Source organism: Empidonax traillii, unplaced genomic scaffold, assembly GCF_003031625.1.
Source record: "Empidonax traillii isolate 1590-97213 ecotype Southwest subspecies unplaced genomic scaffold, ASM303162v1 scaffold414:size517879, whole genome shotgun sequence".
NCBI lineage: Eukaryota > Metazoa > Chordata > Aves > Passeriformes > Tyrannidae > Empidonax > Empidonax traillii.
Window position 1 is genome coordinate 78,350 of NW_020955607.1, and position 24,670 is coordinate 103,019.

General features: G+C 44.1%; 2 protein-coding genes across 5 annotated transcripts in view; both read right to left on the reverse strand.

The window, feature by feature from the left end:
* Positions 1-236: 236 nt before the first annotated feature.
* PRDM14 (PR/SET domain 14) lies at positions 237-7,236 on the reverse strand. The gene is made up of 7 exons (XM_027894006.1): positions 6,699-7,236; positions 6,365-6,421; positions 6,139-6,296; positions 5,687-5,957; positions 3,982-4,184; positions 2,486-2,587; positions 237-464 (listed from the first exon to the last, which is right to left on the reverse strand). The coding sequence occupies exons 1-7, from the start codon at positions 7,234-7,236 to the stop codon at positions 237-239; spliced, it is 1,557 nt and encodes a 518-aa protein (XP_027749807.1).
* An 11,664-nt stretch (positions 7,237-18,900) lies between these two features.
* The window catches only part of NCOA2 (nuclear receptor coactivator 2), a 183,176-nt gene continuing 177,406 nt past the window's right edge, over positions 18,901-24,670 (reverse strand). For 3 of the 4 annotated variants that reach the window (XM_027894020.1, XM_027894022.1, XM_027894021.1), the window contains 2 exons: positions 22,308-22,397; positions 18,932-19,271 (listed from right to left, as the gene is read on the reverse strand). In XM_027894020.1, coding sequence (XP_027749821.1) covers positions 19,260-19,271; positions 22,308-22,397 — 102 coding nt within the window. In that variant the 3' untranslated portion in view covers positions 18,932-19,259. Of the gene's footprint in view, positions 19,272-22,307; positions 22,398-24,670 lie in introns of all 4 variants that reach the window. The other variant, XM_027894019.1, reaches the window with a different exon arrangement.

The window sequence follows — 24,670 nt, forward strand, 5'->3', positions numbered from 1 at the left end:
GGAGAGGAAAGGACGGGTTGAGTAATGAATGTTCCACTTCACCCCAGTGTGGCATCAGGGTGTACCCAGAGAACTCCTGTCCCCTGGGCTCAGTCATATGCCTTGGGTCCAGGACCTACCCCAAGAGTCACTGCACAGGTGAATATCCCGTGGCATGCACACAACCATGGACAAACAGATACACACAGACTGATACACACATGAGCTGGTCCAGGACACGCCCGCAGGGTTCCCGACTAATGAACAGTGTGGATCTTCATGTGGAAGTTGTAATCTTCCTGCTCAGGGAAGTGCTGGCCACACACCAGGCACGTGCAGCCCTTCTCCTTGCTGTGCGTGCGCCGCACGTGGCTGTCATGGGCTGCGTGTGAGGCGAAGGCTTTGCCGCAGTGCTTGCACTTGAAGGGCTTCTCCCCCGAGTGCTGGCGGATGTGAGTGCGCAGGATGCTGGATGCTGTGAATGCCTGAAGGGGTAGGGATCAGAAAGGGGATGGAGTTGGAAGTAATTTGTTTTCACATATGTAATCCCCACCTTTAGCTAACCCAGACCCTACCAGGAGCTATGTGCCCTGAAAATTAAGTCCCAAAATAGCTCACATCCTCAGATAACTGGAACAAAATCCCAGAACCTACAGCAATGAGGAAGCAGAAGCCAACATCTATTGCTATATATAGATGTAGCTGAGTCTAGGGAGATGGCGATAGGTGAAGTTCAGAGAAAGATTTCTGACCAGAGACACCAGTAAATATCTTCTATGCGTCAACGGTAAGAAGTCAATACTGTCCTAATTAGCTTTGTAGCTCCTTAGTGTCTGGGAAATATAATGCAAGCTTTTCTTTCAGTTTTAATTTTCTAAGTTAAACCCTTTCACTGGCTTAAGATTCAGCTGCTAAAATTCATCCATGCAGTCCACCATACATCTTTCACTGGTTCATTTTCCCTGCTCCATCATTAGTCTTCCTTCAGTCAGATCTTCCAGCCAGTTCCCCCACCACTACACACACACACTTGAGCAGCAAAGCGTGTACTTTCCCACTCTGTCACAAAGATGCATCCTCCATTTGGGAATAAAACTCTCTCCCCAAAACTTTGATCAGGAATGTTGCAAAGTTGCCAGTGTTTTCCTAATTTTTTCCTTTCCCAGGACACTTTCACTATGTGCAAATTACACACAAGAAATCCTCTCTAGTAAGTTTTCACAGCAAATGGCAATACACATAAGACCCTGGAGGTATATATCAAAGGGGCCAAAATGTGTTTGAGGGACAGATTGGTGATGCTGACCCAACACTGTTCCTTTAATTTTAAAATGTTGCCCAAATAGTGACTGTTTTGCTTTCACAGCAATGGAGCTGGGAATGTAAAGCCATCATTAGACATACCAGGGGAAAAGGGAAATCATGATTGCGTAGGACAAGCAGGTGAGGATTCAGGTGAGGATTCTTTATAACAGCCCTGGTTTTCCAGCCTCAGAAGTGATGGCTATGTCCCAGGATAGGTGCATCCTGGACTAGTAGTTTAACCTGATTCAATTCACAGCAGTCAAATGGGAACTAACTGGAGGCTGGTCAAGGGTCGCTACAGATCTCTTTACAGTGCGACCTATCGAGCTCTGTCACCTCCTTCTGTGATTAGGAGATAAGGGATGACGTTTCATCCTAAACTCTGCCTACAACTGTTCAGGATCTCTGGGAGACAAAAAAAAAAACAAAACAAACAACAGGAGCATTTTTTAAGGTTCGTTGCTTCAGGACACTTCAGCTCTGAGTTAGTCTAGCCAGTCCTAAACGAAGTATCTCTCCAAAATCAGGAGCATCTGACTACATGCTGAGGATGTTTCTGCATTCCATGGACAATCCACAGCACCTGGAGCCTTACCAGTATTCATCCAGCAGCAGCGTGCACATCCATCCTGTCTGCTGGGAGAGCTGTCACTGCTTTCACAGGGAGACCTCAGCTGAATCATCCCTGCTGTGATGGGCAGTAACAGCCGAGCACAGTTTTGATCAGTGCTGTATGGCTGTTTGTCTTCTTTTCCAAAAGAAACCTGCATGCCCAGCTGCACACCTACAGCCCTGTTATTTCAAGGTAAGCATGCACAAATCCCTATTGTGCAGGTTCAGTGTACAATCTCTTTACGGCAATCCAGAAGCAGTGTCACTAGTATCAAAAGCTACCTATCTGATGAAAAAGTGGGATACTGGATCTAGCTGTGTGCCTTGGATGGTATTTGAAATGCTCCCAAGCCTTCATAGACCTTATTTCTGCAACAGATCACTGAGCTGGGATGAACCACAAATTTCATGTCAGATGAAGACCAGACCTTGTTTCTTCAGTCTTATCCACCCCATCACTTTAGCTCACAACTGCCCAGAATATACACACTTTCCAGCTTAAATACAAAGCATTTTCTTGAAAGGAAACATAAGACAAACAAAGGATAACAGAGGACAGATGGAGGGATGGGACAGGGCTTTGCCTTACCTTGTTGCAATAGACACATTTGTAAGGGCGCTCCCCAGAGTGAACCCTCATGTGTTTGTTCAAGCTGGAGGACTGAGAAAAGCTCTTCCCACACACAGAGCACTGGGAGGAAAAAAAAAGGGCTGAAGTTAAAGTGAAGCATACAGCAGCATAGTTAAAAAGAAAAAACAGGTATATGGATGACATGTTCATGTATTCTACCATATATTTATGTATATACATATGTTATGTATTCATATATATATAAACACAGTAGTGATTATAAGCAGTAGCAATCAGAAATAGCCAGAATTTTAGTATGGTTTTAATAACAGGTTTATTAATATACATATATTAAAAAAATGCAAAAATTTTAAGTCTTTTATTGTTAAAATATGTTAAATGCTATTTTTCAGAACATGAATAGACAATATTGTCTTTCAGTAATAAAAAATCTGAATATTTCTGTATAATTATCACTTAAAAAAAAAAAAGTAAACCAAGCTCCACTTGCTTTTTTTTCCTAAAAGATAAACACTAAATAAAAAAAAAAGAATAATCTTAAATTGATCTTGTACAGTAATAACCATTGCTTCAGAAATGTGGAGTCAGTCACAGCACTAGAAAGGAAAAGGGGAAAGGAAAGGGGGAAAGCAAAAGGGGAAAGGGAAGGGAAGGCAAGGCAAGGCAGAATTAAATGGTATTTAACACCTTATATTTAATAGAATGTTTTCATCTGTTACTAATTCCATGCAGATATTCTGACACTGTAATGATGCCGTTTTAGTGATAAAATATTTTCCTGGAAAAAAAATCCTGTTATTGTAGGATGATCTATAAAAAGGTACTTGGAGAATTTTTAGGACTGATTTCACTGTGTTAAAAACACTTAAATTTGCCCTTCCCAAGCTTTTAGAAAAAGCCTTGATTTTCCACTCTCAGTGCTCCTAGAGAAAACCAATGCTAGAGCAAGATGTTTGGTGGAGATGAGTAAAGTATTTTAAAGACTTGGTTTCATCAGTTGAAAATCTGCTCCACATGGAGTGAATAACTTTTGATTCCTGTTTGGATCAACAGAAACAAATACTGATGTGGGTCATTTCTCAGACTGAAGGGTGCAGTTGAGGTGTGGAAAACAGACATGAGACATCCATATTCCTGATCTTAGACAAGGGAAGCACCTTTAAACACAAGTTAGCCCCACACTGTTTAAGAAAAGGAGCAACACCCATATGAAAATATCCAAAAAGCCCAGGAGAAAATTGGTTTCAATTTAAACTCTTATGGACACTGTAGGGTTTGTTTTACCCATATAAATCCATTAAATGTCTTCAACTAAGCTTTGCTGCATAAGACAAGCTCTCCCTGCACAGGCAGAGCTTCCCACCAGGGAACTGCCAGGACGGAAACTGAAGGAGGGGGAACATCATCAGAACCTTACCTGGACCAAAAAAGACTTTTCAATCACTTCCCCCAGAAGAGCCAGTGACTAAAGAGAGATCTGGGAGCAGGCTCACCTTGTGAGGTCTGTGCTTTTCGTGAACGTGTAGAATATGTATTCTCAGCCGGTCTCTTTTTTCAAAGGATCGGTCACAGAGGTGACAAGGAAATTTGCGGTCCCCCTGGTCCACACAGCGAGTGTACTTGAGGTGTTTGTCCCGATAGTACTTGTAGGCAAAAACCTTGCCGCAGCGCTCACACTTGAAGCTCTCCCCGGCTTCTGTACAGCAGAAAGGATTACACCACACGTGCCATTACAATCCGGCAAGAGGGACTCAGTTCAAATCTGCATCCTTGTCAGAGCTGGGACCCAACGGGGAATTTTAAATCTCTGAGAGGGTGATAACGGTAATCGGATGCTGGCAATATCATCAACAAAATACACGTGGGGTCTCCTAAGCGTTCGCACATCTCCTTTCCAACGGAGGGGAACAAACAAGAGCCCACAGTCTGCTGAAATGATTGGTTTTAGCTCCTGACTTCAGCAAAGACAGGATTTCAGCCTTGTTTCTCTATAAACAGTGGGCGAATGTGTTAAAATCCAGTGCAGAGTCCCACATAAAAGCGTCTCCCCATATGGAACCATTGCCAGGTATTTTTCTTATCAAGCACTGTCCGCAAATTTGACCTCCTATCCCCAAAAGAAAATAATTTTGCACACCTTTTCTATCGTTTTCAATTAAGTATCGAACAAAATACGACGTTTATTTGGTTTTCTTATGTATTTCAAACCGTTCGCAACCACTGATTTTAGCAACAACACTGGAAAATTTAAAGATGTTTTTACATCGTTTTCTTTCTTTAATAAAAGTAACTTTGGCTTAAGCCTGAAGATGAAAGGAACAATTTAGCGTCAGCCAGAATTAAACAGTTCCAGACAACAGGTACAAAAATTTCCATTCCAAATTTCCATGCCAAATGGCATAAATCTGTTTTCTCCACAACTTTTACTTTTTAAGAAGGTCATACTTTCAGTACATTACAAGCAGAAGTTTCCTACCCCACCCTCCGGGAGTAAGTGCATTTCGTACTTCTTTTGCATGCAATATCGGCACTGTGGGATCGAAACGACTTCAGCCTGCCCCATTTACTGAGAGCGTTACTTGCATGAAAAACATTACTTAGTCAGGTACGCAGTCCTAAGATGACACACGACCAAAAAAGGAATGACCCCGAAAAGCCCTTCTCCCCAAAACGGGACCCCTGAACAACGGCGCTGCGGGGCAGAGGCAAGCTCAGCCCAGGACGACCAGATGATTTACAATCGTCAGATCAGCATTTTTAACTCCCCGAGGAACCGCGAACCGCGAACCCGCGAGGGACCAGGCTGTCGGGGCAGAAAGGAGCGCCTCTTGCTCCGCGCTGCCGGCAGCCCTCGGTGCAAGCCATGGGCTCCCCGACGCCGAGGGGAAGACGCTGCTTTGGGGATGTTGGAAGCTGCAGGAAGGGGCGGCCGACGGTCGGCTCCCCGAGAGGGCGGGTAGACCAGGGGGACCGGGGCTGCGAGGCCACCGCCACCTCGAGCACCCCCGCGGCAGGGCCGGTAACCCCCTCCCCCTCACTGCTCACCGCAGGGTCTGGCAAGTTTTTAAAATAAAACACAGCTGGAAAAAGGTGATGTCTGTGTTTCTTTACCTCCCTTCGCGCGAATCTAATCCCTGTCAGGTACACGTTCGTGGGAATAAGGGGCAGTGTCCCCCGAGGGGTCTTTGGCAGGCTCACCTTCGGGGTGCTGCGGAGGCTTCTTCCCTTCCGACATGGCCTTCAAGCTGATGGGGATGCCCAGGAACTGCACGTAGCAATCACCGTACCACACCAGCAGCTCCTGCTTAGGGAAGATTTCCTTGCAGGTCTCGTAGAAGATTTCCCCCTGGCACTGGATAGCTGTCAAATTCTGCTCCTCGGGGAACCTGGCACAGTTCACCAGAGACATCCAGTTGCCAGCGGCGCCCTTCCCGTCTATGAAGTGGCTCAAGCGACCGTATTCAAAGATCTGCGGAGCAGAGAGAACAGGATCAGGTTTGACCAACCCTTCCCGCACGGCCCGCTAGCACCGGTCCCACCACCCACACTGGGTCGAACCCCTCTTGCAGGGTACGGCAGAGGGGCGGCCGAAAGCTTCGCCCCGAGCCCGCGCTGCGGGTGCGGGGTGAGCCCAGCGGTGCCTCCGCTACCTCCCACATCAGCGAGTTGTCGTCGTAAGTCTTGATCTCGCTAGTGTTGACCACTTTGCCTTGGAAAGGGCCGAAGCGGACTCCTTTGGGGATGGGATCCGTGCAGAAGACTCCAAGGTGAGACACGTCCCCGTAGGCCACCCGCAGCACCGAGAGTCCTGGGGGGGACAGGGCGCTGAGTGCGGCGCGGGTGGCGCAGCGCGGACTCAGGCGGTCCTGGCCTTACCTTCGGGTAACTGCAGCGAGTCCCGGTCGAGCAGCGGGGCAGAGGAGTCCGCAGCGCCTGCAGAAGAAAGACACCTTCTTCAGCCCAGCACCGACCCTCAAGGAGGGGGTCCTGCCTCCCCGACAGAAGCCGCACCACTCCCCGGCTTTTTCAGGGTGTGGGGTCATAGCACAGGAAAACCACGGGGAAGTGGCCCTTGAGCCTGGCTGTACCAGGACAGCCTGTACCCTCTCTGGGAGCCAACCCGACCCCCCCCCGCACACCTGGCTGCAGAGTACCGGTACCGGGAGGTACCACCCAGCGTTCTTCCCGCCGCCGTCGAAGACACCGTTACCTGAGCTGGCGGGGGACACCCGGAGCCCCGAGATGGCGTGGAGGCTCCCAGTCGGCTGGCTGCTCCGGAGCGCCCCGTACAGCACCGCGTTGAGCTCCTCCTCGGTGAAGTGGTACCTGTAGCTCTGCCCCGCCGCCCCGTCGGCCCCCGGGCTGCGGGCAGTCCTGTGCGGGGGGCTCGGATAGGGCGGAGAGGGGGATCCCAAGGGCCCAGTTCCGCGGGCCGAGCCCTCGCTGGGAGGGAAAGCAACCGGCAGCTTGGTGTAGAGGGGCAAGGGGAGGCTGGGGAAAGGTTCGGCGGGCAGGGGAGGAGGCTGGGTCAGGAAAGCGGGGACCCTGCTGAAGGTGAAGGAGGGTAGAGGTGGGGAGGAGGGAACCAGTCCGCCCAGGGGTTTCAGGGGCTGGTAAAAGTCAGGAGCCGCCTCGAAGTACTGGGCGGGAGGGAGGAAAGAGGGGTAGTAGGAGGGGAGGCTAGGGCTCATCCCGAGCGCGTCTCCGCCGTCTCCGGGGACCGACTCGCCGGACAGGGACAGAGCCATGTCAGGACGAGCCGTCCGGGAAGGGAAAGCGGGACCTGTCAGGAAGCTGAGGGGCAGACACCTGGGTGCTGCCGGAGCGGTGTCCTGCTGCGGGGCGGGGGAGGGACGGAGTCGCAAGAGCCGCTGCTCTCTGCCCTCCGCCGCCAGGCGCCGTCGGGGCTAGCGGGCGGAGGGCTGCCGGCCCCCTGCGGCTATATCGGCCTGGCTACCGGGGTGGGGGTGGGGGACAGGCGGAGGCGGCCCGCCCTGGGGGTCGCACAGCCCCGGGGCTGATGGGCGGGCGGGCAGGGGTACCCCTTCCCCTGGGCGGAGCCGCAGTTACTCGCGGAGCGGCAGGGCCGCCCCTCTCCACGTCGGGGTCGGAGGTGGAGAAACCTTTAGTTCAGGACAAAACCCCATACAGCATGGGTTACTGCAGAGCTCCCTCTTGAGTAACTCATTCCAGCCTGGGTGACACTACACATGCAGGTCTGGAGGGAAGGGACAAAGTGGACTCTGCTGCAATGCAGAGAGCTTGGGGACTTGCACCCAAAAGTCTCTCTCAGAGAAAGGTAGCATAGAGCTTCCTGGGGCACAGCATAGCATGAGTCAAACTGCACACAGACTCAGCTGGAGGTTTAAATGCCATTTCAGTGTATATAAGTGCTGTGCTTTTTAATTTATTAATGCTCCATGTGATCCTCTGTAAAGCATTGTCTTCATTCCGAAGAAGAGATGCGCTAGGAAGCACTTGAAGCAGCCTCAGAGAAAACCATGTCTTCAGACACTGCCACTGCCTGCACTTGACCAGAGGTAAAGTGATCCTTTCAAACCTTATTTCTTATCTGGTCTCAGTGAAGTGCTCTGAAACAGAGTTTGAGAAAGAATCACTGTCTGCCCTGGGGGGAATCAGTGTTTAATCCACAATCCCTCAGACACTGTAATTCCTACCTAGCAGAAATTTTGATTTGCAACCTCCCCTTACAGTTTTTTTTCACTCAGGACATAAATACTAAAACAGCAAACACAAATACAAAACACTATTGAGAGAGACTCAAAACTGATCCAGGCTCCCTCAGCTTCCAAGACGCCTTCCATATCCAGCCCAGCACATCTCTGTCCCCAAAGTTGAGTAGGAACATTTATGTATTTTGCATTAAATGTATTGGGCTAATTCTCCTACCTACAACCTCATTCTCCATCCTAACCTCTGTTTGTAAGACAAAAGTAGTGAATACACCAGGGAAGCTAATAGGCACAGGAGTCTTAGGGAGAAGGTAGGAATGCACCTTTCAGAAACTTGCTTAAGGTAGTACCGTAGCTTAAATCACCTGTGGTGTTTTTTTGTTTGTTTGGTTGGTTGGTTTTTGTTTGTTTGTTTGGTTGGTTGGTTGGTTGGGGTTTTTTTTTAATTATTATTTTATTTTAAATTTTCTCTGAGTTGTTCCAAACCTCTGTTATTTGTAAGACAGAATTATGTTGCAGTGCTTTAGGAAACAGTTTCAGGAAGCAGTTTATCATGCCTTTATTGATGCAACAGCAGCATAAAACTAGTACTAGCATAATCTCATTTCCAGGAATAAATCTTTGAGCTGTGATCGCACAGAGAAGTTTGAGTTACATTTAGAATTAAAGCGTTGGAAGATAATCTATGCTGTATCCAGATATCAGAGGACAGGAAGAGGGAAAGAGATTTGTGGAGAAGACATGCTCACATTGGAGATTCATGAGAAATGAATACAGATGCAACATGAAATTTTTAAATTCTCATCACTAGTTAATTGTAGAGATGCCCCGAAATATTTCCTTTTTCTGATGACACAGAGCCCAGGAGAGGAAAAGGGCTTGAGGCACTCTTGTTACTATACTGCAGATAAATCTTTAGAGGCTTTAACATCCCCATAGGGGTTAAAGGCATTTATTGCATTAAAAAAGTCCCAACCGTGGGAGGACATATGGGGGACACAGAAGTGCAGCTGCTTAGAGGCACCCCCAGCAATCTGGTCAGCCCTGTGGACAGCTCCAGTCCTGTGGACCCCTTCTCTGTTTTTATGTCTTGTTACAAAGTAATCAGAGCAGTCTATTAGCCTCCCTTTCCTGCTGCAGGATTTTAGAGTGTATTCGTTCTCTGCAGTGATGTGGGGATGCATATTAAAGACAAGCACCAAGGGACAACCCTGCAGGCTGCTTGCATAGCATTCAGTCACCTAAGTGGCCTTAGGCTTGTCTCCTTGGAGTGATCCAGATGTCTTGATCCAAAAAATTGCATCTCAAGCCCTTCTATCCTCCTTTCAGTTTGGACACCAGCTCTTCGTCATCACTCTTTCGCCCACTGTGCATCTCCCTTACTCCAGACTTCAACTGGTCTGCCTCCTGCACATTCCCAAACACACATCACTACACCTAAAAGCAGCCTCTTCATCCTTCAAAGACCACAGCAGACCCTGATGCCCAGCTTCCCATGTGTGGGCTCCCCATGTCCAAGCATTTAAACTGATAACCAGCTGCAGCAAGGACATGAGAATCCCAGTGATGGCACCAGACACTGTCATAGAAATAACCTGAACTGCAATTTAGATCAGGTCAGAGCAGAAATGGTTTATTGCTATGGCTCTAGGAGAGCACAAGGAGCAGAAGGGCAACTGGCTCTGCTGATAGACCATTAAAAAAGGGGAAAATACATTAAAGTGCTTCAACTTTCCTTTTCTAATACTAATTGTATCTTTAGGTACATCAGCATTTTAATGATGTTACAATTAAGTCTGTGACTTCACTAAAGCAATCCACTGCTCTTACCCCATTCAAAATACACTGAGAACAGATAGTTAACTGAAAAATACCGCACAAGAAAAAGTTGGGGAAGCCAGTGTAAGATTTGCAGCAAATCAGTCTCCTGTCACAGAGATGCAGTCCTTTTCCCTTTGCTGGGACAGGCCACTCAGTAGGCATGTGAGCAAGGACAGGAATAATTGTTGTTCTCATCTCTCAAAGAAACTCTGCCAACAGTTTGCAGGGAGCTGAATAAATTACTCTAGTCAGGATCACTGTGGGTCCTTCCAGCATCTTAAGTAGTTGTAGTAGGAAGTGATAAAGTGAAGTGTAGCCTGCAACTTGGATCAGAGAGACATTTTTCAAGCAATAGAAGAATTATCCCACCTCTCCTGCACTATCTTCTCAGGAACATCTCTTAGGGAGAAATTCCTGGGCACACCACAGAAGTTGGGGCAGCTTCATTGATATCTTTTTACAACAGGGTAACCCACCTAGTTAATCTAGCAAAGACAGTAGATATAATTATTTTGGACTTATGCAAAGCTTTTGATACTGTTTCTCACAGTAGCCTTCTGGACAAAATATTTGGCACACAGCTGAAAACTGTAATGTGATGAGTGAGCAACTGGCTCACAGGTCGGGCACACAGAGTTACAGTGAACGGCTTAACTTCAGGCTGGTGTTTGGTCACTAGTGGGGTTCCACAAGGCTCCATCCTTGGCTCAGTGGTCTTCAACATCTTCAGTAATGACCTGGATTCAGGACTAGAAGGAATATAAGTAAATTTCCCGATGACGCTAAATTGGGAGGAGCCTTTGACTCCCTTGAAGGCAGGGAGGCCCTGCAGAGAGACATCGACAAGTTAGGGAGTTGGGCAATCATCAATTGTATAAAGTTTAACAAGGGCAAGTGCCAGATTTTGCACCTGGGATGGGACAACCCTGGTTCTGTGTATAGACCAGGGAATGAGAAACTGGAAAGCAGCGCTGCAGAAAGGGACCTGGGGGTCCTGGTCCTGGTTGAGTACAAGTCGAATATGAGTCAGCCGTGCCCTGGCAGCCAGGAGGGCCAACCATGTCCCAGGGTGCATTAAGCGCAGTACCATCAGCTGGTCAAAGCAGGTGGTGGTTCTACTGCACCCTGTACTGGTGCAGCCTCACTTTGAGTACGCGGTGCATTTTTGGGCATCGCAAAATAAAAAAGACATTAAGCTATTAGGAAGTGTCCAAAGGAGGGCCATGACGATGGTGAAGAGTCTGGAGGAGAAGCCTTATGAGGAGTGACTAAGGCAACTTGATTTGTTCAGCCTGGAGGAGACTGCAGGGAGAACAAATTGCAGTCTTCAACATCCTCATGAAGCAATGTGGAGGGACAGGTACTGGATCTCTTCACTTTCGTGATCAGTGACAGGACCTAAAAGACATGTCATGAGGCTGAGTCAGGGGAGGTTTAGGTTAGGTATCAGGAAAAGGCTTTTCACTCAGAAGGGTGGTTCAGCACTGAAACAGGCTCCCCAGGGAAGTGGTCACATCACCAAACCTGTCCAAGAAGTGTTTGGACAATGCTCTCATGCACATGGTGTGATTCTTGGAGTGTCCTGTCCAGGGCCAGGAGTTGGACTCGATGATCCTGATGGGTCGCTTCCAAGTCATCATATTCAATGATTCTATGATTCACCTCCCCAGCCTCTGTGGTGTATCAGTTTCTCCAGTCTTCACTACCTTCTTCATTCTTAAATAAGTCAGTGGGTGGAGGTTGAGTAGTTAATTTACAGCATATTCAGTATGAACTGAAACATTTAAAGCAGAGTTCCTGCTGCCCCAGTGAACGAGTTTGGCTCTCTGGTAGAAGGAGGGTCTGAATGCTCTCTCAGCTCCTTCCCCTGCACAGAGCCCCCTTCACCGTGGAATGTTGCTGCTGCCTTTACTGCCTAACTTCAGGGGAGGTGGAGGGAACACCACACTGGATGCCATTGAAACTGTCACATGGTCTGTCCCCTGTGCCCAAACTACTGTTGTTCTTTAAGCCAGAATCTTTTAATAATCCCAGAAAGATTCCAGCTCCTCAGGGTTGGAGAAGTAACAAAAAACAGGCATCCCATTTGTGCTGGTTTTGGCTAGGGTAGAGTTTGTCCTGAGCACAGGGTTGATAATATAGTGATACTTCTTTTACTGCTGAGAACTGCTTACACAGGGCCAAGGTCTTTCCTCCTTTTCCTACTGCCACGCTGGCAAGGAAGTTGGGGCTGCATGGGAGGCTGGGAGGAGACACAGTCTGGACAGGTGACCCAAACTGACCAAAGGGATGTTCCTATCATATAACATCATGCTCACTATATAAAGTGGAAGGAAAAATGGGGAAGGGGGGAACACTTGGAGTGATGGCATTTGTCTTCCCAACTAAGTGCTACTTGGGGCCCTGCTCTCATGGAGATGGCTGAACAGAATTCACTTGCCTTCCCATGGGAAGTGTGAATTAATTCTTTCTTTTTTTCTCTTCGCATGTGGAAGCTTTTTCTTTCCCTAATAATCTGTCTTTATCCCGACTCAGGGGTTTTCTAGCTTTTACCCTTCCAATTCTCTCCTCTGTCCTCCTGGTGGGACTCTTAACAGCAGTCACTTTTGGTACTCAAATAAGACATAAACACAGCTGAATCCTCACCTCTTTTCTAACTAGTAGAGGTCTATGTTTGCAAGTGAAAGCACACCCTGCCTTGCTCTCTAGGTTCACAAGCACACACAGGTTCATGAATACCCAGGATATGGGCACAGCCCTTCTGCCTGCCCAGTACCCCTGCCCACATCCCAGCGCTCACTGAGGGCTTTACAGCATAGAGCTGCTTTACAGCTCTTTGATTTGCTGGCTGGTGCAGTTGGATGCATCAAACATGAGTGCTCACACACTCATCCCTACATGCTCTGGTCATAGTCCACTGTACTATTGCCAGATTTCACCCTTTCAGGCAGAAGGTAAATCACATTCTGTTTCAGCCACCATCAAAGGTTTCTCCAACTGTCCTTTAAGATTCTCTACTTGATCCTTAATTTTTTTTTTCCCTTAGAGTTTCTCAAACTTCTAGTTAGGGATTCTTTTTTTCTTCAGAAAGAAGGTGGTCTCCTCGTACCAACTGAAAAATACAACCCAGTGAAATTGGGGTATCTTAGGTCCTCTGGACTCCAAGGTGCTCCTTAAGCGTAAATCCTTCAATGCAATCAAGTGTGCTTTTTTTCACCCTCATGGGAAGTATCCAAAATGAGAGACTGAAGAGAAGAAGACAAACATACAGGAGTGGTCACTCCTGATTACAACATCTAGCTTATGCCCACCATGCTGGCTGAGGCTGGAGTCACTAGCAGCAGTAACAAAGGCTTAGACCGGAACCTAAATCAGGGAAGGATTAATGGGGTCCATCACACCACCTGCATCTTTAACTGTTGGTGTGGTTTCTTTTGCACTTGAGAGCTGTCCCAGATGCCTGTCATGAAGCGGCACAGACCTCAGTGCCCATCTCTGAAGGATGACCATTCATATACATTCATTCACTCTGTAATTCCAACTTGGACCTTTCCTGACCTACCTCTTCTAAAGACTTCATCAATTTGTGATTGTTCTTCCCTCTTTTAGTCAGAGTAGGAACTCTTGGTGGAACTCTGGACTAACCTGTATTAAAAGCTGGGATTCAGCAGCCCCCAACACAGTGCTAGAGCCTACAGACAACCCTCAGCTTAAGTTCCAGCAGAGATTTCAAAAAGATAAGATGATGCAAGTCATATACACCCATTACATGCCGAAGGCCAACAGAACCACTCAGGGCTGCCCTGTGTTCCGCTTTCTTCAGTACAAGAACTAATTTCTCATGAAGGTTCCACTGTGATTACTGTTTCAGGTGATGGTCAAGAGGCCATGAAGTACTTGGCATCTCTACCTCCACACTTCATAGTCCAAGAATCAAGGCAGAGGGCAGATACCACTGTTTGCTCTATTCCCTTGCCACAGCCTGAGCCCAAGCAAAACATGACACACAGCCCTCCTTTTATACTTGGAACGACACATGGAGAACCATAAGCAGTGAGAAACAAGCCAGGGAATAATTCTAAATCTCCAGGCATCTCTGTTCTGTCTCTGTGAAAAGTCTGTTCTGCAAGACTCCATGTGCAGCTTACCATGAAAAGGACTTCAAAAGGCAGCATCGCATTTTGTCTCTTTAGCCATGATGTCAGGTCCTCACGTCACACGCACTGGCCTCTGTCAACAAAGCCTGATCCAGAAAGTAAACGCTAGTACTTCTCTTTCATAAAGTCAGCTACAGCAGAGGTCATCATTAGCTTGTCATGTTCTGATGCCAGGAGTCTTAGCGACAACTGTTGTATCTTCTTTTTAATATTAATAAATTATAATAATGTCTAAAGGTAAGGTTCTGATTGGAAACATTTCCCCTCTTACTAGACAGATGTTTTCTCTACTTGCTTCTGACCTCACATTGGGAAGAAACATCCTCCTACTTTGCTTTCTTTAATGTGACATTATTTTCCTCATATCCAAAGACTACCGTAATTTTGCTGAAGCCACGAGAACAGCAGGATAAGCCTTGTTTTGGTAGGAATGGTGAAAGGTTACCAGTATTTGAAGGTCTTTAGAATAACTTTAGCTTCTAAAATTTTTTATGGAAATAGCTTTTCTGTTTCATCCATTTCCCAGAGACAGCATAAGGTCATTCTGACAACCAATCCTTGTAGTTCCTTAATTTTTCTTTTTTAATTGACCAAACAAATGTTTTCAACTGTCTTAAATTCAGCATTTGGCATAGCAAGAACAAGATCGTAACTCTACTCAGCCCCACTTCACATCATTTGAGGTCTGCCTCTGCTGACACTGTCGTGAAAGATGCCCATTTCATCCTGACTGATACATAAAAAAGTATTCATAATGAACTGTTCTCACATTAAACCAAGAGATTAACATTTTCAGTTAATATAGCACTATAAAGATGAAAGGGTTTGCAAGTAACAACTAGCTGGAATATAAAAAAGCCTGCTGCCTTTTTAGAACCTACTAATCTATCTACCCCCTTCAGTGCTTTAGTGCTGCATCTTATACCCTTCTATGAACAAATAAAGACACAACAGAAACACGTTGAAATCTCTAAAGCCATGTAAAACCCGAAGGCATTAAAATTTATTAAATGATGCAATAACAACAGAATTCTTTATTTACAATAGCATTATTTAACATCAAATAAGCAAATAGCATCAGCAAAGCAATATTAACTTGCATAAATGTATTTAAAATTTCTCTGAATATATCTACCTTTGCATAAACTGCTAACACTAGAAATACAAACATCAATGCAGGTGAACAAAGTGATGTTCAGAGTCAACTCCGTTTTGAAAATAAATCACAACCTGAAACACTGTAAGCTTTCTCCTGAAGAACCATAGTTTATATATTGCTTAATTTTACCCTTGTATAATCTTTTCATATACACACATCTCAGATGCAACTTCATGATGAACTGTACAAATAAAACCCACAAATGACATAAAGGGAAAAAAATTAAATGACAGTAAATGTTTGAAGTAATGTGTCCATCATCTCTATTGAACAACATAAAGATTAAGTGATGATGCACTTATTCCAAAATTGTACACAATTCACTATACAAATATAATACATCAGACAGCTATGTAGGAATATACAAGACTTAAAAACAGATCTAAGGCATTATGCTAGATTTTAGCATTTTGAGGTTCTTGCACATAGCTTTTACCTGTAGTAAGAAACTTAAAAGATTTTGTTTTAGTCTACAAAGAAACACCAGGGAGAAAATTCTAATTAAAATCAAAGCCACTACAGTAAATTTTCTTTTGTGCAGAGAATGCTTTTGCTCTTAGGCAGCATACTACCATACAAATACTAGAAAACTTTTAAATTCACACCAACAATTAATGGCTTAAGTTGCATTTCAAAACTGATTGTGTATCTTTGGGTTCTGCAAGTGGAGCTGTGCCACCCATTTAGTCTGTTAAGCCCATATGAATTTCGCTTTTAAACAAAGATTAAAAAATGTATTGTATAAACTGCAAAAACATTGCTTTTAATTAATACAGGCCCAAAGGGATACCAGTGTGGGACAATATTTTAAGGATCGAGTACAAATTAATTCCTTGTAGCAAAACAGCTCACTTCACTTTTTAAACTTACCACATTACATGAACACTTAAACAGGTCGTACGACCGTGTATATATGCTTATTTTTCACATTATGCGCCTTTCACATTTAGTAATGTAAGTAGAACACTGATTAATTGTTCTGTTAAACGAAATCCAAGTACTTTCTCCAACAAATTTACTGTATACAGGATGAAAAATACTGATAATGAAGGGAATTGATTTGGCTTTTTTGTTTCTATAGTGATCAATATGATCAGAAGATTTCTTCACTCACTTTTCTCTTTCATTACTTAGAAGACGACAAAAGTCACAATGAACCCAAACGGAGCCAAAGTGATAGGTACAATCTCCTTTCTTTCAAAATGGCAATGGATGATGAAGTATCATAATCACTACAGATAAGCGTTTGCAGGTCTGTTGTGAAACGGGACAAATTTAAACTATTTTGTCCACTGTGAAAAAGAATAATCTATCTGCAGAGGTTACAGTTAAGAACCCAAAAAGAATGGAATAGAAAAAAAAATTATTCTAAAACCCATTTACACTTAGTGGTGCATGAAGTTAATTTCTTCAAATTTATACACTTCTTACATAAATATTTTTGTCAGATATATAATGCAAGTTTAACACCAATGTTGTAGTAATGAGGCTGTGGAGTTCAAGGCTGATGGTTACTTTGGTTTCCCATCAGCAGGTCAGAGGATGGCTCAGCTGACTAAATATTCTGTTTGAGTTTGGTAACACAACAGCGACAGCTGAAAAAATGTTGTTTCTCCAGAACGGTGACACTGCCCTCCTTAGGGACAAACACAGAAACAGCCTTTGTCATATTTTCCTCAACCTTAACATAAAATAGCTGCTATTTTATTTGAACTCCCACCCGAACACCAGAACAAATCAAACGGCAACAGAACAAGCCTTTCACTCTCAGAAGGCAAGGCCGATGAGATATTATAAAACACATTGCATTTTACATTACATCAAAAAATTTGTGTTCAGCTTAGAAAGTTTGTGGATTAGTGTCCTGGTTCCGGCCAGGGCAGGGTTAATTTTTGCAGTAGCCAGGAAACGGCATGGCTAGGACCCTATACCACCTCATGTCATTGCTGGGGGTGTGGGAAGAGAGTCCCTTCTGGGGAGAAGGGCTCTCGTCTGGGTCAGCATAGTGAGGTGGAGGGAGCAGTTTGTCCCTGTGAGAAGTTCGCCTCTTTCGTGTACCCTCTGTCATTAGTATTGTTGCTGTTACTGTTTCTCATCTGGTTGCTGTTTCCAGTAAATTGTTCTTATCTCAACCCATGATCTTTACCTTTTGTGCCTCCAGTTCTCCTCACCAGCCCTGCCACAGAGGAGGGGGAGCTATCTAGCATGGTTTGGAGAGTCTCAGTGGGAGCACTTAACTGGGAAGTACCATTCCTAAGCCATGACAATTAGGAGTCAGCAGAAAGAAAACAGAGGTCAAATCCATCAATTTCTTAATATTTCAAGTCCTCAGAAACTGATGTCAGTATAAGAAAAGATTATTCCAACCACAGTGGGCAAGGAAAAAAACCAACATGCCTTAACAGCGGCCTGCTTAGTAACAGTTTTTCTAAGATTTGTTACGAAAGGATATAAACGTACAAAAATCAAGAATTGGTTCCTACAGTGGCTGCATATAATATAGGTTAGTTAAATGATATTATGAGCAGAATCACAAGGTTTAGAAAATAAGAAGTCTCAAGCCTACAAATTAGGTCTAATCAAGGCATTGTGATTCTTTACAAAACACTTTTCCAGGAGACACACACGGCTAAGAAGATATCTAATTTAATACTGAAGTACCTCATTTGGAATCAACTTCACAACATGTATATCTCACAAAAATTATACAAGTAAAACACTTAAGTTTTCAACTTAAATTATTGCTTGTTTACATATAAACTGGATTTTATGTACCTTACAAAACGTCCTCGTAGTTCACACTGCTTTAAAATAATCAGAAACACATGATAGTGGTGAAGTCTGTAGTGATATCTGCTATAGGTATTACAGGAATTGTTATTTTCCCAGCTAAGGGGATGGGAACCAGAAATTATCATGCTTTAAAGCAGGTATCTTAGATATTATGCACCAATTCTGCCACTACCATAATCAGTACATGCATTACCATTGAACTTTGCTGTTCAGCATCCAGTAACTGGTTGTCCAGATTGCTGGAAACACACCTAGGGAAATAACGGAGTAACCTGTTCTTTTATTCTATTAGAAAGAAGAGGAAGATGTAAGAGGTCAGGAGAGCCAAGTTAAAAAAAAATAAAAATCAGGATTTGCTGATTGTTAGGAATTTAATTAAATGAAAATGTAACCCACCTGTATGTTTGAATTCATGACTTGCATTATAAACACTACCACAAAACCCAACCAAAACGCCCCTTATAAACAGCCCTCTCACAGGGTAATTTTCATCTGTTTTACAACTTTAACCCCATTCAAAATTGGTCTGTATAGTTTTCTGCATCAGTTGATCTTCTCTGACTTGCTTGTCAGTGGAACACACTCGTTGGAGGTCTCTGTATGTACCAAACGTTGCTTCTACGCCCTCTTCCATGCCTCCTCTCCGCCCCAAAATGCAGGCCTTAGTCTAAAACACCAGTTTTCAGACAGAACTGAATCCTTTGCACCAGACTGAGTAAGCCAGGGAAAACAAAGCAAAAAAACCCCCAAGGTCTAAAACTAAACAGAAACAGAACAAGAGCATGGTCGTTTTTTCCTTAAATACATACATTTAAATACATTCAATCTGACATGGTTTATGAAAATTGCCTGTCAACATTTACTTTGCAGGAGAGATCTAAGTTGCACTAAGGTGAATGCAGTGAACAGACTGAGCAACTGTCTGTACGCTAGCTTCAGACTGTCAAAGAAGAGGCTGCTCTTCGGCAACCACCACCCGGCTCCCCCTCGGGAAGGCAGGGCTGAGTCCTGTCGGCAGCAGACAGCCGCCGTCGGTGCTGGCAGCTCAGCTGGGACACGACAAACAGACGCAGCTCTTCAAACTGGTAAGGATTTGGGGCCCTAAGCCCGGTCAGCTGAAGAAAGGAGCAACCAAACCACCCTCAGGGTCAGCAATATTTCTGAAAAAGAAAAAAATAAAAAAAAGGAAAAGGAGAAATAGGGGTATTTGTATTAATACAAATTAATTCTTCCTGCTCAGATGGTGAAGACAGATAGGTCAGTGAGATCTGGGATGCTGGAGTGCATCACCCACTGTCAACCATATCTGGTGTAATACTTTAAACCTGAAATTTAAAGGAATTTATAAAACTATTCTTTGTGTGCACAGATACAACTGACCTGCTATTTAATTCCAGTGATATCAGTAGTGGTTTAATTTCACTGCATTCTTAAGTCCTTAATTCATTCCATTTATCGTGCATATAATAACAACTCGGGATCATTTCCCTCTTGTAAACTCCATCTAAAGGCATGGCAGTAGGGTTTAAGAGAAGTCTCGTTCTTGGAATATGTGCAAAGTCTCTATGTATTACTGCTGCGTCACCCTCAGAGGAAACAACTGCCTTGGTTCACACTTTTCCTTCCAAGATGCATAATAAAAAAAAAGGGTAGTAAAAAAGCTTCAGCTACTGATCCCTAGACATGTTCTTTACCTCATACTTAATACCCTTGCAAGGTCTTTACACAAATATAGTACAAACTGGTTTCAGCTGAGTTGATTACCTTGTACATTCTTACTTGAAAAAAACCCTGAGGATGTGGTTTTCACAGTTGTTTTAAGATTGTCCCTTCCAGTGGCTGTAATCTGTGCCTCTCTGTCTTCCTTCCCTTGCAAACGCCTGCTCCCATGGGGTGCTGTGGTCAGTCAGGTCAGAGAGTCAATCCAGCCAAAACCCATTTTCCTTCTCCCCTGGGGTTGCTTTTCACTTGTGTCCTGTGACACTGGCAGGGAAGAGGCTCTTTGCTTGCGGCCTCCTGCCATGCCTGAGGAAGGCCTTGTTTGCTCAGGGACAGTGCTGGTGGTAGGCAGCTCTCTCACTGGTCCACGTGCACGCTGCTAGGCTGCCTTCTGGAAGCTGCCTACACCATGCTTTTGATTTCACCACATTTTCCTCTGCATTCACACAAGGCCCAGAAACGTATCTTTATTGACAAAGTCAGTGTGACGAACTGCCCTGCAATTCAGGAAAGCAAAGTCCTATGTTTTGTACATCCACTATTCCCAGCCCAGCTGGTGCCACTGGAGCTATTTAGGGCAACCAGCTACAGGCAGCAGAGTGAGTCTTGATCCTGGCTCCTCCTTTCTTCATCACAGCACAGAGACACTGCACTGACATCCCTCATGACCTGACTAATACGGACAAACTAACCTTTGACTCGTCTTTCAAATATGTCGAGAGGCATCTCAGGGACCCTGTTTACTGGTTTTTTAAAGATAAAATGGGAAACAAAAGTGAAAATCCAAAGATGTCCTTATTTTTGAGGAGGACATTTAGCAAACAGTATCTCTAGAAAGATGCTAAATAAACACTTCCACTGTGCCAGCAACTTGGAAAAAATTATGCACTGCAAAAATTGCACATCGATTCTCTTCTCAGTTTTCTAATTACACAAGTTGAACTTAAAGTTACATAGAAGTAGTTTATAGCTCAGTCACATGAAAAAAAGTAGCTATTTAACCTCTATTACAGTTCAAAGTTTAGTAAAAGGTATTTATAGTGTATATAAATCATCTACATTTTCATTGACAGTCAGAGGTACATTAGTAGAAAAAAGGAAAATCACACAGTGCAGTCCAATGTACCTTTACAAAGCAATTCAAGGTTTTTAGAAGTTCCTTTTCTTCAAGTGAGACAAAACTGCTTCATGCATGGCTACTGTCCATCTCATTGTCACAGCACTGACTCCATTTTGTTAACTTTACACCCCAGGGATTCCTTGCCTAAAGTAATGCCACTCATTTCTTTCCACCTGCACTGTGAATTCTCTCCATCCTTTCTTGTACCCTTTCTGTCACGTTCACTCTATTTTCCCCTCTCCCTTCAATCATTATTTAAAATCTACCTCCTCCTTTAGTCTGCTTCTGCCTCAATAGCCTTATTCCCTTTTTTATCTCAGTGGTACCTGGTATCTTCTTCTTTGAGAGCTGGGCATCTTTTAGGACATGAAATTTAACTTGTTCGGGGATGCACTAAGTTGGAGACCTTCTATCAGCCTCCCAGTACCTGAAGAGGTCTATAAGGGATCTGGAGAGGGACTTTTTACAAGGGTACATAGTGACTGGACAAGGGTGAACGGCTTTAAACCAAGAGCAGGTTTTGATTAGGTATTAGGAAGAAATTCTGTACTGTGAGGGCGGTGAGACACTGGAACAGATTGCCCAGAGAAGTTGTGGGTGCCCTAGCCCCGGGAGTGATCAATGTCGGATGGGGCTCTGAGCAGCCTCGTCAAAAGGAAGGTGTTCCTGGATATGGCAGGAGGTTGGAACTGCGTATCTTTAAGGTCCCTTCCAACTCAAATCATTCCATCATTCTGTAGAAACACCTTGGTATATGACAGCTTCTACATGAGCAGAACACTCTGCATCATTTTATTAATCATCATAGGGACCAAGAAACAGTTGCAGATGAGACTCTTTATGCCCAGATCCCCCACTCTTGAAGACAGACACTTGTATGTTTATATGAACCACGAAGGTGTGGAAAGGGATGTTTTAAATATACACGTGCATACAAAAAAAGGCAGGGATACAATAAAACACACGTACGGCTACTTCCACCTCAGTACTTTCACATTCTTCACTTTCATTCATGTTGATAACTTTTCAGACAAATCTTCCTCATTTCCCCTATTATTCCAGTTCCTTTTCTCTGAAAGCAGAAAGCCTTAGCAGGCCCGTGACCAGGAGGGCCTCGGAGGAGTGGGGACAGAGGTGACAGCTGCAGCTATGCAGCTAGATGGCGCCTGCCCCGAGCACTCCACCGCGGCCACCACTCCCTCCCTCCCTCCCTCCCTGTGCCTATGATGTAAGTGGCTCCCTCAGGTTAATTAGTATTTCCCCGGGGCACTTGTAACCCTGCAAGCAAAGAGATACCGTATCCATTCCAGCCCACTGCATAGTCACTGTTCTGTTGCCTCTGTGGGCGGTTTCTTACCCGTGCTGCATCTCCGTCCTGCTTTATCATATCCATTCCAGGCAGCTGGTTAGGAAAAAGATTGCCTCCCCTCATAGCAGGATCATTAACCTATTGGTAACAAGATATTAAGGAGAATTAATTAAAAAATACACCGGGAGGAGGGCTGGGAGTTAAAAAGAAGCATTATAAACCACTACACTACTTGCATATAGCAACACCCACACCTGAGACAATTCTGAAGTCAGGGAAGTGACTGTACAGCCGAGCACCCCCCTTGCACAGCATGTGTTTGACTCATATTATTCTGCTTCACAGTCAACAACAAAGATTTCCTTCCTGATACCATGACCCTTGTGCATGTTTTACAAAGCAGGCTCCATAAATTAGGTCAGTGTTATCTGAAGAAGACATCCCTGCTATGAAAATTCTGAAAGCAGAAACATGTAACTGCTTTCCTAACCTCAATAACACAAGGCTTGGCTGCTTGCAAGCCACCACACAATTTTTTCAAAGCCTGATGAGATAGCTTGTAGGCTAAATTATACAAACTATTGACTTAGTTTTAATGACACTTTTCTGTTTGTAAGCAATGGGAGAAAGCATTAAAAGGGAAAATGTGCAGTGGCATGCTTTCCTAAAGGGATGGTCTCCACGATTTTCTGAACACAGGGAAAGAATTGAAGCTGTGCATTTCCGCACAACCAAAGGGTCTGTCATGCTTAGTTGTGTGGAAAAGAGTGGTTTGCCAAATTTTCAGCATTGCTTTCTTAGTCAAAGGATTCATCTCACCATGTAGGAACCAGTATAAAATACAAAACAGAGCCCTTCAGCAAGGTTCTGAAATATAAGAAAAAAACAGCTTTCCTTAGAAGTTTTAGGGGGAGAGAAACATCTTCCACAGTCTTTGCTGATGTGGTTTGCTGTTACTTCTCTCAGATGAGATGGATGCGATAACAGTGAAGATATGCCCTTCCAGATTTGCTGGAAGGAAAAAGATGTTTTCTCTGTCACCTGCCCTTTAGGAGACTTGTGTTGTCAAGGAGAGGAGATTCTGTCTGTGCTCCACCTCACTTCAGCTACAGCAACCTGCTGCATCATGGGAGGAATCACAAAATCAAAGAATGGGTAAGGCTGGAAGGGACCACAGTGGGTCATCTGGTCCAACCTCCCTGGTCAAGCAGGGTCATCCAAGAGTGCATGCCACAGGCTTGTGTCCAGATGGTTCTTGAATATCTCCAATGAGGAGGAGTCCACAACATCTCTGGGCCAATCTTTTCCAGTGCACATTCACCTGCACAGTAAAGAAGTTTTTCCTCATATTCAGGTGGAACTTTTGAGGACTGTTGCCTCTTGTCCTATTGCTTGGCACTGCCAAGATGATCCTTGCTCCATCCTCTTGATAACCTCCCTTCAGATACTTATAAACATTGATGAAGTCCCATCTCAATCTTCTCTTGTTGAGGAAGACTGTCTTGATTTTACCACACCAAACTCTTCTCCTTTCAGGTCCTTCTGACTGTTGTTTCTCTCACGATTCATTTATTTTGAAAAAAACGCTGCAAAGCTAAATGCAATCACTTGCAACCACCTAAAGAAGGAGTTTCAAATGCTGCCAGAGAGAAGACTACAATTCAATGGGTAAGGTTAAAAACTTTAAATATTTTTGCCATAGGAATTTCAACTCTGAAGAAACTCATTGTTTAAGTCTCGCAAGCCTCCTAGTGATGCTTTCTCCTTCTTAGTATGAGTGAGCAGATTTTTAAACCTGAATGTGAAAATTTAAATCGGAATGGAAGAGAATCACATTATTTCATTCATTCATTCATTCATAAAGAAAGAAAGAAAACAGCTTTGCAGCTTTATCTACATGCATTTGACTAAGCAACAGAATCCATGTTTGAAAAGTGTTTTCTGCTATTGATCAATATTCATCAGAATACACAAGCACAAATGTCTTTTATGATTTTTCAGCAGACAAAGGGAGGTAAAACATCAAAAGCAGAAATAAATAAGTTGTATACTGAATCAGTGGCAGTTTTGGAACGAGAAGATGGCTGCATGATTTGTCTCATGGCACTCAGGACAGGTATGGAAAAGGAAGGTGGTTCCAGGCTTCATACTTCATACTACAAAAGCAGCAAAGGCATCCGGGAAGTTCCTATTACAGAATCTCTTTGCCAGTGATGACGCAAGAATCCTGACTGACATGGTATCAGATACCAAAAAAAAAAAAAAAAAAAAAAAAAAAAAAAAAAAAAAAAAAAAAAAAAAAAAAAAAAAAAAAAAAAAAAAAAAAAAAAAAAAAAAAAAAAAAAAAAAAAAAAAAAAAAAAAAAAAAAAAAAAAAAAAAAAAAAAAAAAAAAAAAAAAAAAAAAAAAAAA